Source organism: Muscardinus avellanarius, assembly GCF_963383645.1.
Source record: "Muscardinus avellanarius genome assembly, chromosome: 9".
NCBI classification, from domain to species: domain Eukaryota; kingdom Metazoa; phylum Chordata; class Mammalia; order Rodentia; family Gliridae; genus Muscardinus; species Muscardinus avellanarius.
In genome coordinates, this window is record NC_137795.1 from 75776013 (window position 1) to 75794096 (window position 18084).

At 36.0% G+C, this 18084-nt stretch overlaps 1 protein-coding gene across 1 annotated transcript in view; it reads left to right on the forward strand.

Moving 5' to 3' along the window:
* The window catches only part of MDFIC (MyoD family inhibitor domain containing), a gene marked incomplete at both ends in the record, with an annotated part of 87466 nt that overhangs the window by 43206 nt on the left and 26176 nt on the right, over positions 1-18084 (forward strand). Inside the window, one exon of the mRNA XM_080701211.1 lies at positions 13492-13770. Within this exon, the coding sequence (XP_080557337.1) occupies positions 13492-13770 (279 nt within the window). The remainder of the gene's footprint in view (positions 1-13491; positions 13771-18084) is intronic.

Sequence of the window (18084 nt, forward strand, 5' to 3'; positions counted from 1 at the left end):
GTAAACATGATACAGATCACCCTAAGTCTCTAAAGTTTCTTATTATATAGTAGAGAATATAAATATAAAAAAGTGACAAATATAACTAGTTAAAGGAAAATCAATTTCTTTACATCTGAGTTAGTAAATGCATCTTTGCATTAATACTTCTGAAGATATGAAATTAATAAATAATTAAATATACCAAGACCAATTTTTACTTTTATCAGTGCATCATAATTATATTTCATACTGAAGTTCCATATGCTAAAACATAAATTCACACAAATGAAAAAGTAAAGTTAGAAAATAAACTCAGTACTAGTAGGATATGTTATTTTTTTAACAAAATTAGTTAAGAATGACAAAGTTAAAGGTTAGTGTTTTATACTTCAAAGTAAATGCTCAGTGGTAAGGAATGATTTGAGTCCCACTGATCTTGGTCAAGCTGAAATTGTTTGTTTCTTTGCTTCTGTTTTTTTGCTTGAGAGGGTCTGCTGGTACTGTGCTCACTTTGATGTTTTAGTGGAGAAAAGCATCATCATCATCATTATTATTATTATTATTATTATTATTATTATTATTATTATTATTGTGTGGTAGTGGGGATTGAACCCAGGGCCAAGCTACCTCTGAGCTATTCCACCAGCCCTATTTAATTCTGTATTTTGAAAAATGGTCTCACTAATTTGCTGAAGGCCTAGCTAAGTTGCTGAGGCTGTTCTTGAGCCTAAAATTTTCCTGTCTCACCTTTCCAAGTATTGAGATTACAGGCGTGCACCACCATTCCCTGATGAGTAATGCCATTTTAATGCAGTTATTTTCCCATAACTTTGGGACTTTGTCTTTAATTATGTTGAACTGTAAAATCAGTAATACTAGAACTGTCTTGTCTTTGGATTTCTTCTTGTTAGAGATGATAAATACCCTTTGGCTTTATGAGAACAAGATCTTTGTAAATTTGTTCCCCACAATATCTCTAGAATAGAGCCTGGCACTATAGTTATAATAACAAGTATTTTATAGTGAATTATTATAGTCAGTTTGCAGCCAAGGTTGCCTTGATAGGTTCAGTAAGTTTTAATGATAAAATTATAAGAATACATATTTGTAGAAATCATTTCCATCATGTGAATCTTTAAATGTGGCTCATGAGTATGTTCCTCTGTGTTTTCGCCATTTGCCACTGTGTATGTCTTGGGTAACATTTTATTCTCATGAGATTAACAATGTCTTGATATTTTGATGAACATAAGCATCTAAAATTCACATTTCCCAAATCAGGCCTTCAGATTTAAACCCTCCCTAAAAGGGAAAACAAGATATTAATCTCAGTTGAGAATAGTAAGAAATAGAGCTATTTTTACTTATTCCCTTAAATAGAAAAAATGTCTATTCTGTTCACATTGAAAAACAATTTAGAATTTGTTCATGTGAATCTACTTCTACACATCTGAAAAACTTTAGTGCACTACTTTTTTAAATATTGTTATTGATTATGTGAGATGAACAGTCTGCCCTTACTGCTTTGTGGAGGAAGCTCGCTAGGCTCTGCTGTAGGGGTTGGACATGGTTAGGACTTTGCTGGTCTCCCAGTCAATTCCTAGAACTTTTCTTCCAGTTCTAAATCTTCAGATGTATCGGAAAGAGCATCATCTGTAATAAAACTGTTATTAGAACTAAAGCAGAAAGTCTGCCTTGTCTCAGGTCATGTTTTAAGGGAATTTATTGAAGCTATCCCAATAGCCCCTACCCACCAATGAATTCTGAGGTTTGGGAGCACTATTCACACTTGGGGAATTCATAATAAAAGGATTCGCTTTTTCTTCTGATTTATTTTGTATAAGCAGCCCGCAGTGTTTTATTTTGTTGTTGTTGCTGTTGTTGCTAAATGTTTAGTTAGCAAGCCAGAGGTTCCTCTACTTGAGTCTCTGTCTCCTAACTGGAACTTCATTTGTGTTTCCTTTGCCCTACCAGTTTCACTTATACATTAAGTTGTGTTTGCTTTTATTAAGAAGTAGGAGGAGGGGAAAAAAACCTTTTAGATATGTAATTTGGTACTGATTCTTCTGCTGTTTTCAGAAAGGTTACTTAACTATTATATTTGATGCATTTCCCCACACATCCTGTGATATCTATAACTGAATCTTTAATTCCCTTGTTATAACAGCAAGTTTCTTGAATTCTGGCTACACTTCCACCATGCTCATATTATGCTTTTATAGCAATTCCCTAGACTCATGAGGTGAAGGATGAAGTTTATAATGGTACTGAATACCAAACTGTTGCTTGATTTATTCAGGAAGGTTGTTATATGCTGGGACCAAATGACAGCTTAAAAGCTAGTATAATTCATCATCATCAGTTAATTTTCACTGAGTGTCCACTGGGTGCTGAACATCGTACAATGCTCATTGTCAGCATGTATGTGCCTGATAAGGTTGATGGAATTCTAAGAATATGGGATCTTGTCCTTAAGGAACTCTTTGTGCTACCCAGGCAAGTCAACAAATACCTAGTGTTGTCAATTTCTATGTAAAAAGTGCTATGCAACTAAAACACTTTATTTTTGCAAATAGTTTGTGCCAGTAAATGGAACACCCATTCTCCTTAGCAGGAGAAAGGGATGGTGTTGAATAGACCAGGCATAGCTGTCCACTTTGGTCTTGTCCGGTGGCTGAACAGCATACTTAGATTCATATATACACTAGTGGATACATTTTGTTCTCATTCATATAATTTCACATTTTAACCTAATGAGTTGTATTACTGTTCTTATAAGCATGTATATACTTCATCATCATTCTCCAGTGGGGGAAAAATCAAAGCCCCATCCAAATGATTTATCTAGAGCCGGCATCATGTTCCACAGAACTCTAGGTCGTTCTGTCCTCCTTAGAAACAATTTGGAAACCTGCCCTCGATCAGATTTGTATGTGACTCTTCATGATCCTGTGAATTATGGCTTCATACCTAGCTGCGTAATGGTGAGAGAAGTGAAAGGGAGCCACAGTGTAATCCTAAAGTACAGCACTGGGCTAGGGAATATGTGAATTCTCTCTGGTCAGGGATGGTACTGAAGATGGTGAGACCAGGGCCTCTCCTGAGCTTCTCCTTGTCGATTTCCCCCTTGATGTTGGCTTGAGTTCTCTGGACAGCAAATCTGTGGATTTTTTGTTTGTTTGTTCTGTTTTGCAGGTCTTTCTGCTAAGAAGATTTCTCTTCCTTGTTGTCCTTTTTGGCTATCTTTGAGAAAAACAGTTTTGGGCAGGGTCCCATGGCAGAGTAACAAAGACTCAGATTTAGGCATTGCCTCAAGTGAAGCAGTCACAAGCCTTTTTTTTTTTCCTAGGCAGTGGATTTTTTTCTGGAAATATAATTTCATTAATGTTTTATTGGTTGCTTACCAATGTCCCTGTTTCGAAGGTGGTTGTAGAGGATTTAATTTGCTAGTGACAACAAAGTTTGGCTACAACTGCCTTGCCACTTTTATTTTTGAGTTCTAGGCTCTCCCTAATGCCTGTATTTAATGGATCCCCATCACTATCTCTACCTGTGTGGGCACTGATGTTTGACCTGGGTTGTTGCTCCTTCCCCAGACTTTACTCATGACCAGGAACAGGGAGGCACTTGAGCATCCCAGAATTTCAAGATTATACAATTCTTTTTTCCTTCCTAATATCTTCTCTTCCATTTTCCAGAACTTTAATCAGCATGCCTAAATTGAGGTGGTAACAAATAATCTTTGTGGTGCAATTTAACCAACATAGGCGATTAGCCAATATTAGTCATTCCAGGCCTGTTGCTTATACTGGTATGTCTGCAGACTGCCCAAAGGAATGTGAGGCTAAATTCACGTCTTTTCTCTGTTCATCAAGGTATATTCTCTGGCTTATATGACTTTTGAAATTTGCCTGTACAGAGGGTTGCACTTTTTTTGGATTTATACAGTAGCAAATTCATTGGCATGTTGCTAGTAATTGCTATGTTGCTTGGGAATGAAACAACTTTTAATAACATTATCTGATTTTGTTAGCTGTCTTTCTTCTGCCACAAATGAAATTTGTTGTTTTGTTAGAACGAGTGAAGAACCTAAGAAGCCTCGTGTACCAATCTATGAGCAATCTCCTGCAGAGGACCCTAGCCCTCCAGCTTTAATATGTGTACAATCTGTATCTCAAGAACTGATGAAGAGCTTACATTAACTACATACTTTACTGCTGTTTAATATTGACTGCTGGTTTTTCAGCTATCATGGATGGATTCCTGTGCTTTCATTCTTGCCTTTCTTAGAGGGGTTCATGTTTCAACAATTTATTCCTGATGTAGATTTTTCATATGGAATCAAGGCTTTCTAGTTTCTAGCCTTTTGACTTGCATCCTTGCCCTGAGAGTCTGTATCACAGGATAATGGGATCCAAAAGCATGGCCAGGCCTAGAACAGGTATCAGCTAGGTTGAAAGTTATGAATGCTGCACACTTCCTCATGGGAAATCTCCTCCATGCCTTGTGGTCATTGAATGCTATCATCAGTGTGTAAATCTCCTGGGTGAATTCTGAAGTTTCAAATATTTGAGGATTGCGTTTATCCTTTATTATTACCCATTAAAGTATTATCCACTGTAATTTTATGGAGGTATACATTACTTAATGTTTGTATATGCAGAACATGATTAAGCAAAGTATTGCTGAATAGTTTATAAAGATAATACTCCAAAATGTCTTATCCTATTATGCTTCTTTTAAGTGACTATTTACAAAAACAAGTTCAAATAATAATTAGTCTGTTTTCTATAAATTTTATGGTGAAACATTAACAAAATTAAAGAGGTGTGTGTGTGTGTGTGTGTGTGAGAGAGAGAGAGAGAGAGAGAGAGAGAGAGAGAGAGAGAGAGAGAGAGAGAGAGACAGACTAGGGATTGAACCTGGGGGCATTCAACTTCTAAACTATACCCCTAGCCCTTTTTATTTATTTATATTGTGAAATAGAGTCTTGTTGGGTTGCTAAGAGTCTTGCTACATATTTTAGGCTGTGCTCAAACTTGCAGTTCTCCTGTTTCAATGCATCCCTGACACAAAGTACTGGATCATAGGTGTGTGCCATCATGCCCAGCTTACTGAAGTATTTAATTAATGGTCTAGATATAACTGTAGTAGCCATCCAATACTTCTTGCCTTGCTACAGCTTTTAGCATCTTGAGAAGAGCTTCTGTATAGTGGAACATATTCTAGTAGCAGTAGACTTTTAAAACTTTTGCTTGCCTATTAATTGATTAAGAAACAAGAAAAATACCTGTTATATCTTTTTTGAAGAAACATAGATGTATTTTTACTTAATATGCCCAATTACTACCTATTAGGAAACTTAATGACAAAGTAAGGCTGGGATGTATGCTGTTCCTACAAAACTACTTGATACCGTTTTTCCACCCCATTAATATTCAGATTTCGTATAGTAAACATTGTCTACTTTCTGAGACCTTCCATAGGTTGTGTATTTAGCAGGGGTCTTTCTAATGCTATAGTTAGATAGCAGACCTTCAGTTAAACATTTCTCCATTTGGATATGGGATGTCTTTTGAGTCATTTGGGCTAGGGGCAGTTTATATAGATCATATTCAGTTTATATAGATCATATTCAGTTTATATCAGAACACACACATATACATTACACACACACACACACACACACACACACACACACACATTCACTCCACATAGTGGTTATTGACCTTGATAGACATTTCAAATGTTTTATAGTGAGTCCCAGCATCAATTCTGCAGCTTCAGTCGGATGGAAGCTACTTTCTTGTGCTCACAGTGGCAGATGAGCAATCCCACTCTGGGTGGGTGAGAGGCTCTGCTCTCTGTTGCCATGCAGCTTCTTTCTGTTGGGTCACTCAGTGTTCCTTAGGAAATTTCTCTAGCTGTGGTCAAAGACGGTTTGCTACCAAGTACGAAATGGAAAGTAGAGAGAAGGCACACCTAAATCTTAAAATTCAGAAGTGACAGAGATAACTGCTCTTATTCTTTCTGAGGACACAGGGATAGGTATCTGAAGAAAACTGCAAGGGAAGGCTTGGAAATAGGGTTAGCCATTTGCCTTGGGCAATGGGAAAATAGATTTGGGGGAAAGCTAGCAGTCTCCTCCTCCAGGCATCGTTTAGATACTTTAAGTATTTTATAAATCTTAACAAAATGCAGAAAAACAATTGCCTCTCAAGCAACTTTTACCATTCTACCTTTTGGTTTGAGTAGTAGTATCTACCTTCTTTTGCCACCTGATGATTTCTTTTGCAACAATTGAAGCTAAATTAATATTGAAATGATGTAAAGTGTGATTAATCCTGGGAGTTTTCTCCATTCTGTGAGTTCCCATTCATGGGGTGACAGAGTTTGACTTGGATCTCTTTCAGTCCGCATCCGACACTTGACACACAAAAGCTTAGAAGAGGAAAGATTTCTATTCACCTGTATGTGCTCTATTTGCTCTGGCTGTCAAGCCTGAGCCTGGGCTCTAGGTCCGTAGGGCATGATGGTGGGAAGCAGAGAGAGGAAAAAGAGGGAGAGGGTGAGGGATATATGTAGTCCCCAAGGCCACACCCCTGAAATCGACCTCCATCCACACCTGCCTTCAGAGGTCCTCACTAAGGATCCACCTCCCAGTATGGCTGCCTCCAGAGCAGGAGGTCCTAGGACATTTTACTTTCACACCTAATAGGATCCTCAAATTGATTAATGATCCAAAACATTTCAGAATTCTAAAATACATTTCAACACTTAAATATATACATTAAAATAAAGTTGGAAAATAGGATATGTGACAAGAATCCAAAAGCTCAAAAGATAAATTAAAAAAAATGTCAGAAGTTCCTTGGAAAGGAATGAAGGAAACCATGATAGACACTGCCGGGTGCCTGCAGAGTGTGTAATTATTAGGGTACAGAGTTCACCCAGCACCTGTATTTTCAGAAAGGCTTGGGTTGAGCTGATGAAAAATGGGGTTTTAGCACATTTATTCTAGGTAATGTTAGCATAAATTCATATTATATAGCAAAAACTGATATAGTTTTATAGTTTTATCATATGATAGTTTTATCATATGATATAGTTTTATCATATGATTCACAATGAAGCAACATTTTTATCTATTCAAATCTTTTGTTGTATATAAATGCACACTGAATATATATTAATTCATATTAACATTGCATATTAATTATATTATGTTAATATATAATTAATATGCAATATTATATATTTGATAAATAATTATATATATGAAATCTCTACCATTTCTCTGTGCATGTGCATGTGCGTGCGTGCGTGCGTGCGTGCGTGTGTGTGTGCGTGTGTGTGTGTGTGAGATAATGACCCTTGAGTAGCATAGTAGTGGTTAACTGGTAAAAACTTTTTAACTGTCCCTGGAAATGTAACTTAGACTAAGTTATCTCCCTCACTCCCTTATCCTATACTGATTCTTTTCTTGCAGACAATTTTAAATTCTAGGCACTTAGTTTTGATTTTTCCTATGTGTACATCAACCATTTAAATTGACTATGTGGCACGAGAATGCTTTTGAAATTTTATTAAATCTGACTTGTGTAAAGAGACCAGCAACTGAAGATGATTTGCACAGGCTAATAGATTATAATGCTATAGGAAAACGTTGCTTTCTATTGCTACGCCAGCTGCTGCAGTTTCAAGTATAGTTATTACTACCTACAATATCATCATTTTTTTAAATTGTCAAAAGAAGTTCATGCTATTGACCCATTTACTTACAGTTTTATTATTATTATTATTGAAAATCACTAGACCTAATTCTATTGGGTTCCTTCCTGATTGAAAACGTTTAAACCTAGAAAGCACACTATTTCTTAAGACATTTGTAACTATTCATCATGGATATTAAAATCACAATCCTGCTGCAATGTGTGAGCAATGATTTTTTTTTTTTTTAATCTTTACACATATGGTAAGCGGGTGACCAATGCTATCCAGGTTTGAAGGTGCTGAATGTTCTTATAACTGGTATTTGAAATTTTGATGTGTACTGCATTCGTTACTGAATATCAAGAATACATTTTTCACTCTTATAGAGTAAATTTGAAATGGGGTCTTTTGTAGAAGCACCCGTCCTGTTTAGAGTGATATAACAGATGCTGAATGTTCACATATCAAACAAAATGCTAGCTTTCGGTAGAAAAGAGGTGTCAAAAAGTTTCTTTGTACCTTTAACGCATGTGATTATGTAGTACAAAATGCAGAGTTTGTAAAATTTCTTGAATATACAGGCAAAAAAATGAATAATTCAAAACAACTCGTAAGTTCTATATTCTATTGTCCCTTTATAACGCAGGCAGAAGATAGCAGTGCGCTCCCAATAGAGCTGAATTTGCACAAGTTACACCTCTGAAAATGCCAGATGGTCTATGGTCTACTTTTGAGAGCTGTCACATATGTAAAGATTTGAAAAAAGAAAGACAGCTGAATGAGAGCGGCGGATCATTAAAGGCAGAGCGAGGGTCCCTCGGCATCACTTGTGTTTTAAGAAGCATTGTGTCGTTCTCATAGTAGCATGCTTTTTTTTTTTAAAGCCATACACAACTTCTTCACAAATAAGGAAAAGAAATATCTCCTTAAAACTAAATAGTTGTGGTTTATTCATTCAGATGGTGGTTTTGTTCTGCATTTGAAGATAAAATCATGTTTCCTACTTAGATTTAAATGTAATTTTATCATAACATTGAAGTCACACCCATGAATACGATCAACAAAGTGAATATAATTCCTCTTCTGATAACCTAATACATCTAAGGCTTATTCAGTTTTGATTTGACTTACTGAACACATCTGAAAAAATTATTCAGTGAAAAAATTGTTTTAATGTTAAAAAACTGGAATGAAGAGATAATATGTGGGTATCTGACTGTAATATAAACCATAGTAAAAATAATTAGGTGCCAGTGAAACAAAAATAATGTACTATCATTTATCTGCCAACAGAAATAGATATGGGTTTGAAGACTGAAATGTAGCTAAATCATTAAGGGTATGTTAGACTATCACTCCAGCCATATCCAGTAATTTGCAAAGAGTCAATTTTGATAGCAGAAAAAGGTCAAATTTGTCAATTTTATAATTTGGTGACAGGACACAGTTGTCTTTTAACACTTTTGTTTTTACTTATGGAGAATGTATTTTGATTATGAACTATAGATGGGCATTTTTGATTGATAGTCTCTCTAACATTGGTCAATGACATTTAAACTTAACTGAGCTCTCAGAGTCCTTGAATTATTATTTTTAAAGAAAATGTGGTCCCAAACATTGCATTTATTTGGAGGAGATTATTAGAAAGTGCTCTGAAAAGAACACCAAATTAGGTTTAAATGTCTTCTTTGACATCCTTTTCAATACATCTGCATAACTAGCTGTAGTTTCAATAGCAGCCATTAGGATGTCATTCGACTTGCTACAAGAAGGCATAGGAGCTGAGAATTAATCTCTGAATCAGTTACACTCCCATAAGAAACTGATATCTATTGTAGATGCCTTGATTGTAGATTTTTTATTATGAGAAGAGTATGGATATAGCTGCTTAACAGAGAAGTAATTTTTATTTCGGTTTCCTTTCAGTCCAACATAAAAGTACTTGGATAGATTTTAGGACCATTACATTGAATATTCCCAAATATTGATGTTTTTAGACAAATATTTCACTTTGTTTATCACTATAGCACTAAAAAAAAGCAAAGAGGACTTCATATATTAGTTTTATAAATCAGGTAATAATGTTAATAGACTTGGCATGAAAGCATACTTTTTGTTAATAAAAAGATTCTTTTTCTTGAAATATATACATTTATGAGTAGAATATTTTTATATGCTAGATGTTTTTCTTTGTGAGATGATGCAAACGTAGGCTATGTGAACAAAAACTGAAGTAAACAATAGGGTGCTAAGGACTTACTCAAATACATAGTCTTTCTTTTTGTCAAATATATACAAAGTCTTAACTAGTCCCCAGATAATAGCTAATCAGTGACCCTTGGGTGTTTATCAGCACCATGTATAACGATAACAGCTTTACATGCCACACTTTTCTATGGGAAGCTTTGCGTGCAGTACTTTTTCTAAATTGAAGAGCTCTTGGTAGTAATAAATAATTTACACTTTATAATTGTTCATAAACATTTACAGACTAAACAGCTTTAGATTTTGAAACACCAGGCACAATTAAATGGAATAGTAAAATTTTTGCACCAAATATTTGTTCTTGTTGCTGATTTTTTCTTTTTTGCAGAAAATCTGTTATGTATAGTTTTATGTGAAGATCTACACAGTCAAGTTAAAAGTGCACTTTAATACTAATCTCATTACTTAACCAGTGTAAACATCTTGTGGGGAGAGGGGGATCAGGGTTGCAAAATTCAAGATCCATCTTGGCCTAATATAAATAGAAAACAACTTTATAAGCAGAACACAGACTCTCTCAGAGTGCCACAGACCAGGATCATGCCTTTCCATTCAGTTGGGACTCTGTTGAAAATCCCACTACTAACTGGGAGTGGTGGTGCACTCCTCTTCTCCTTCTTCTCCTTCTCCTTCTCCTTCTCCTTCTCCTTCTCCTTCTCCTTCTCCTTCCCTTCTCCTTCTCCTTCTTCTTCCTTCTTCTTTCTTCTTTCTTCTTCTTTTTTTTTGGTGGTACTGGGGTTCCTGGAAGCCCTTCTACCTCTGGGCTACACTCCCAGACCTTTTTTTTTATATTTTTATTTGGAAACAGGGTCTCTTAAGCCAGAGCGGCTGGCATCGAACCTGTAATATCCTCCTGTCTCCGCCTCCCAAGCAAAGGGGATTACAAGAATAATCCACCATGCCCGGCGGTGGTACACACTTCTAATCCTAGTATTTGAGAGAATGAGACAGGAGTATCGCAGGTTTGCAGCCAGCTTTAGCAACTAAGTGAGGATCCCCACAGCTTACCCTGTTTCAAAATAAAAAATTAAATAGGAGTGCTGGATGTGGTGGCGCATGCTTGTAATCCCCGCACTTGGGAGACTGAGACAGGAGTATCACACAGGTTCGAAGCCAGCCTCAGCTACTAGTGAGGCTCTCAGCAACTTTGTGAGACCCTGTTTCCAAATAAAGTATAAAATAGGTCTGGGAGGATAGCCCGGAGGTAGAAAAGCCCCTAGGTTCCACCCCCAGTACCACACACGCACACACACAAGGGATGGGGGATGTAGCTCAGAAGCAGAGTGTCTCTGGGCTCAATCCCTAGTAACACACAAACACACACACACACACACACACACACACACACACACACACAAGGGATGGGGGATGTAGCTCAGAAGCAGAGTGTCTCTGGGCTCAATCCCTAGTAACACACACACACACACACACACACACACACACACACACACACACGAAAAAAAGAAAGGAAAATTTCTGAAGCCAGATCTCACTGCCAAGGCCTAAAATGCCTCTCTACTGGCTAAGCCCAGAGGCTCTACCTCCCTTCTGTGTCTGAGACCTTGCGTTGGTCACCTTCTGAATGCAAGCTCTAAGTTTGCTTAGCAGAATTTAGTTCATATGCCTGTCCCCTGGCTGCAGAGGACTCAAGGGATGCAATACAGGAATTTACAAAAAAAAAGAAAAAAGAAAAATGTCATTATGTTTAGAACTGCTGTGCAATGCAAATAATGAATATTCATCTGCTTGTTTTATTCTTTATTATCTGAAGCATCAAGTTAACTTGTTCTTCTTAGTATCATGCTAGTAAAACTGTCTCCTTTATTTTTACCTTAAATTAGAATTTTGCTTTTTATATAGACATTTAATATATCTGGAGTTTATTTGTATGAAGCATACATGCATATGTATGCTCATACACCTACATATTTGGGAGTCTACTGTCCCTTTGGTTTATGTATCTATTCCTGGCTAAATGCTATTCTGCTTAGTTACTGTAATTTCATAATATGATTCATACCTAATAAGGCAATTCCAACTTTTGTCTTCCTTAAGATATTCTTAGTGATTCTTGATGAATCTTTCTTACTTTTGTATCAGCTTTCCACATTTCATAAATAAGCCTATTGAAAATGTTAGTGGAAATTGCATCAGCTATATCAATTGGAAAGAATTAGCATGATAATGGAATTGGTATTTAGACTCCTCATTTGTGTTTAATATTTTTTTCAGTATTTTTTGCCATTTTTTTTGCCATAAAAATCTCTGCCTATTTGTTTCCTAGTTTAATTCTAGGTACTAACATGCTTGCATTTTTAGATTGGAGGAGGGGAGTGTTTTTGGGGGGAGGAAGCTTTTTGTTTCTTTTCTTCTTTTGTTATGGTGAGGAGTTAATTTTTTCTTGTATCTTTGTTAAATGGTTACCATTGGTATATTGAAATAGTGTTAATTTTTATATGGTTTATTCTGTATAAATCTTGCTAAATTCTTATATTTTTTAGGTATTGGGGATTAAACCCAGAGGAATTCTTTGATCTATACCACCTACCCAATTTTTTTTTTTTTTTTTGGAAACAGTGTCTTTCTAGGTTGATGAGAGTCTCATTATTTGCTGAGGCTATCCTCAAACCTCTGATCATCCTTTCTCAGCCTCCCAAGTACTAGGAATACAGGTGTGTAACATCATGCCAGGCTTCAATTTTTAATTTTTGAGAATTTATAATTTCTTAGATTGTCCCAGAACATTCAAATCTGTGCACAAATCAACAATTTTGTCTCTTCCTTCCCAGAACACAGACCTATTTTTTTCTTTTCTGTATTTATTGCTTTTGCCAAGGCTTCTAGTGTGATGTTATTTAAGAGGGGTGAAGGTGGACATTCTTTGCTTGGTCCTGACAAAAATAGGAGTATTCTAAAGTGACAATGTTTAATTTTGGCAGCTGTGTTGTATCAGTTTTAAAAACTTCCCTTGTTTTCTAACTTTCCATAAACTGTTTATTTAAAAATCAAATTAAAAAATAAATATAGGAAAGATTTTCTTTTCTAGGATTTTAAATTGCCTAGGGGTGAAAAAAGAAAGAAAACTATATTTTCTTATTTATTATCCATCTTTGAATGCTTAAATTCATTGTTCCTTTCATTTCAAAAGATAATTGAATTATTTATCATTATTAGGATATTCAAATAGTACTGTTGTAGCTACAGCACCCAAAAGAGAGCCCAGGATCTAGAAAATAATGAATGTTTGCTGAATGAGCATGGGATTACGTTACTTGATTCCTAACTTACTAGAAAATATACTCTTTCTTCTCTACTTTTTATATCTTTGTATAAAGTAACTTTGGATGACCCTCTTTCCATGTTTCTTTATAATAATTTTACTTTTTTTCCTTTTCTCCCTAACTGTCCTCTTCAGTTTTATTATCATGGGTAAAACCTCAAATCTGAGTTACTGAATGCATTTTTATTTTATTGTAAACACTAACTTCTTAACTAGATGAACTCTTCCTCTTTTTTTTTTTTTAAATGTAGCTCAACCTCAGCGTTTGCCTCAGCTGCAGACTTCAGCACAGGAACCCAGCGAAGAGGAAACAGGCAAGATAAAGAGCGGAGGCCACAAGAGTCTGAGCAATGGAAATGGAATTCACCACGGGGCCAAACATGCCTCTGCAGATAATTGCAAACTCTCAGCTCCTGTTTCTCAAAAAATGCATAGAAAAATTCAGTCCAGCTTGTCTGTAAACAATGATATCAGTAAGAAGAGTAAAGTAAATGCTGTCTTTTCCCAAAAGACAGGCTCTTCACCTGAAGGTAAGTGTGAGATATATGCATATTTTATTTGACTCCATGTAAAATCATATTCACGGTTAATGATTCGATCAAGCAAATAGGATTGGAGCTTCTTGCTTATCCTTCAGACAAACAGAAATTTTGGTAAAATGCTACTTAACTTCCCCAAAGGAAACTACTGGCTAGAAGCTAGCAGAATTGGAAGCTGACACTCTGCCTTCAGCGTATCCTCTTCCAGAGTGAGTAGCCATTACTTTAGATATAATTGCTGTAGTGTTACTTAAATGCCACATTTAGGATACTAGTGCAACATTTTGGTGGCATATATAAGCGTGTCTATTTTTTCCCTTGTTGATGCAATATGCTATTCTGAGATAAGAATACCTGCTTGTATTTGTGTTTTGCAAATCAGTTCTTAAGTATGCAAAGCTCAAATAAGCAAAAGATTGGATGGTTTGTCTTGCTTTTATCAGGGAATGGACTGTCTGGTTTCTGTCACTTGCTGACCATCACCATCCAGCTTCCCATCTACTACTATAGGGCTCCACCCTGCCCCATTCCAACCTTACTGTGTGCAGTCCTCGGCCCCTCCCCTAGACACACTTGGCCCTGCTCTTGGGCCTTTTGGGAACTAGTTACTTCCCTCCACCTCTACCTCATCCTGTCTTCTGCCAGGTGAAAATCAGGTTAAATACCTGAAAAAAATTCTTTATTATAAAACAAACTTATGATGACAATTAATGTCCAGACTTCTTTTTAATATGGCTCATTTTATTTTTTTATTTTTTATTTTTTGGTCGTACTGGGGTTCCTGGAAAGCCTTCTACCTCTGGGATACACCCCCAGACCTATATTTATATTTTTTTTTATTTGGAAACAGGGTCTATTAAGCCAGCGTGGCTGGCTTCGAACCTGCGCGATCCTCCTGTCTCTGCCTCCCAAACGTGGGGATTACAAGCGTGCACCATCACGCCAGGCTAATATGGCTCATTTTAAAAAGGAAAGTCTCTCTCCATAGTTCAGATTCCAGATTTATCTCAGCATATCTCTGGTTCTCTGTTCTTTTTCTCTTCCCTTCTTAGCAGTTCTTGGGGATCTAAAACCTTCAATCCGTGTGAGTATGCGTGTGTATGTGTGTGTTCTTATTTCTTTTACCTATCTATTTTAATTGCCATGAAATTTTAGATGAAGAAAATTCTGTGGGATGCCTCTGTGAAGTTGGCCGTGCCTGTTCATAGAGATAAATTGAGTTGTAAATAGGAAATTGTATTGAGAGTTACCAGTAATGAGTAGGAGAAAGGATATTACATTTTGGCTACAGGTGTCTTAAACTCAACTGAGGCAAAGTGTTAGGTTGATCAAATGATATGATAATAAATGGTCTGCATAGTTCCAGGTCAGTGACACTACTTTCCAAACTAATTAGATTGAAAGGGACATGATTGACATTTTAAAATGAGTTTGACATGTAAGCTGCATGGTCATCTCTGAAGTATAGGTAGGCTGTTAACTAAACTGCCTCTCCAAGGAGTTGGGGAGGCAATGCAATTTTCTTTAGAGGATCTTCACTTCGAGGTGATTGGGTGAAATAATTGAATGCAATTGAAATCTACTTGTTTTATACATTTGAATTTACTTATTATGTCTCTAACCTCTTATTTTTCCATTTGATATTTACTTATTTTAGTATTAGAGGATGGTAACATTTGCATATCAGTCCAACTGGAAATAGCATATGGAATTTTTCATTATTGCTTGCTTTTAATATAATGTCTGAATTTATTTCTAACATCAGAATGTAGCTTCATAAGTAACATATAAAGGAGGATGAAGATCAACATTATGTGAACTAAATATAGTTCTACTACTCTTCTTCTTTCTCTCCCTAGTCCCTGTTTCCCCCCACTTCTTTCTCCCCTATTTCCCTCTTTCCATCCCACTCCCACATATGACTGACCACAAAAATCTAGTTACAGAGAGTCCCTTATAATCTTTTCTTATCAGAAAATAACATTCCAAACTGAGCTGGGGCATGAAGAATATGAAAAACACATTACAGTGTATAAGTGTATTGTATGAAATCCAATCCATATTTTCACTGACAGCCTATAAAATTAAGCTAATTATCAGTTTCGTCTGTGATTACTAATTTCTGTTGTCCCACTTCACATTTTTCTAAGTTAGATGTCTTGGTGAATTTTGCCACCTTTTAAGGCACAACCTTAGAAGTTTGTGCAACCTTATTTTTTGATATTCAGTTTTGAAGATAAGTTTATTCTCTATTAATGTGCTGTAATTAGAAAATAACAAATAAGTAAGCACATTCACCGAACTGATAGATGACAAATCGAAAGGAAAGACATCACCAACTAGCTGGAGACTTGGTTTCTCTGGACCTGTTTTTTTTTTTTTTTTTCCTTCTCTTTTTCTATAAAATGAAGGGTTTTATTAAATAATTCTTTTGTGTGGTACTGGGGTTCCTGGAAACCCTTCTACTTCCAGGCTACACTCCCAGACCTATAAGCCAGCACGGCTGGCTTCAAACCTGCGCGATCCTCCTGTCTCCACCTCCCAAGCGCGGGGATTACAAACGTGCGCCACCATGCCCGACTTTATTAAATAATTTTAAAAATTAAGTTTGGCTTAAAGATTTTGTGATTCTCTGTTAATAGCAAACCTACTTCAATCTCAGGACAGATCTTTTACTCCATAGAATATTCAGTCTCTTATTGGAGAGAGACCTCAGATCTGCTGAGCAGAACCAGGCAATGGCTGAGACAGTTTTGGTCAAATGAAATAGCATTTGATTTCTGGAGACCTGTTTATCAGAACCATAGATTTAGAATAGGTTTGATTTGTTCCATGAAAAAAAGACAGAAATAAATTTTTTTAAAATGCAGTAACAATGGAGTATTTAATAGCTAAGCAACTCTCAGTTTTGTGGTTATTTTTGTCACATTTTTCTTAGGTTTTCATCTATTCCTATTCTTCTGATGCAAGTTGCAAAATAATAATATTAAGGAAAAACCTCAAAAGCAGCTAACCATGACTACATTGACAGTGTGTGTTATTTTTAGTCACAGGATACTGGTGCTTGTGTTTAGGACTTTTGTGTTGTTAGTAAACAGTAGTGAGAGGTGGAGGGACATTTTTCTGGTTAGGAGCTGGAATTAAAGTCCACTGACCGAGAGTAGAGAGTGGAGTTAGGATGTGGGCTCATTGTTTGTATACAGGTAATGCCTGGATAAGCCACATCATTAAATGTGTGGATTGGTATGATATTTTAGTCTGTCTTTAGCTGTGGGTTACCTAATGTCAAGAGCAAATAGGCATGCACTCCATCATTCTTTTTATGCTGTGTTGGTTTGTTTATGTAGTTAAAGAGTTATTTCTATGTCCCAGAAACTGTTCCACCTGCTTTACTCAAGTGAACCTGTTTAATCCTCCCAACCACACTGTGAATTATATACAGTTACATACTTGTAAATGAGGAAGATGGGGTACAGAGGGGTTCAGCAGAGCCACAGTCAGACTGGTTCAAAGTAAAATAAAGATTCAGAAGCAGACATGCCGGCTCCTCAGCACCTGTTTTTATCCATGATGCCATTTGCTTTATTAGAGTTTTCTAATAAAAAGATATTTACTGGTCATTGCAATGTCATATCAGAAGTTAATGATGATACAGCTCTGGGCCAGGAAGGGATCTTCTTTTTGGACTACATTTACCTTCTGGAAGCCCTTTCTGTGAAAAATTTAAAAGCAACCCTTCCACCTGTACACTATATTTGTTTTTCTTCTTTACTAGATTGTGTATTTTTGAAAATGCTGTACTGGGTCTGGATGCTTTTCTCTTTCTTTTTTTTAAATTCGCAGTGGCACCCAGCATGATAGCTTCATAGGGTTTTTCCTGAGCTAATAAGTAATACCATGCTTTATTTCAAACTACTTTATTCTGCTCTTCCATGAAACCAGCACTGGAAAGTAAAATATATGCTCAAATTCACCAACAAATGTTCTTTCAAAAAGTTCCTCTTTTGCATTAGAGGAATAAAATATTCATGTGGGGAAATACTGCACATTTTCCTTAAAGGTTATTAAATTAGTAGATTTCTACTTGTTTTGTATAATTAAATATTTTCATACATACTTAAATTTTCTGATTGCATCACCCAGGTAGAGAATTTTAAGACTAAATGTTTAAGATTCTTGACCTTTGAAATAATTATAGTATAATTTAGTATCATATAATATTCAAATTGCCAAGGGTTTTCATTAGACTCCAAGACATTTTTCTTATCATAGGAATGGTACCTCCTAATATGTTTTAGGTGTGCC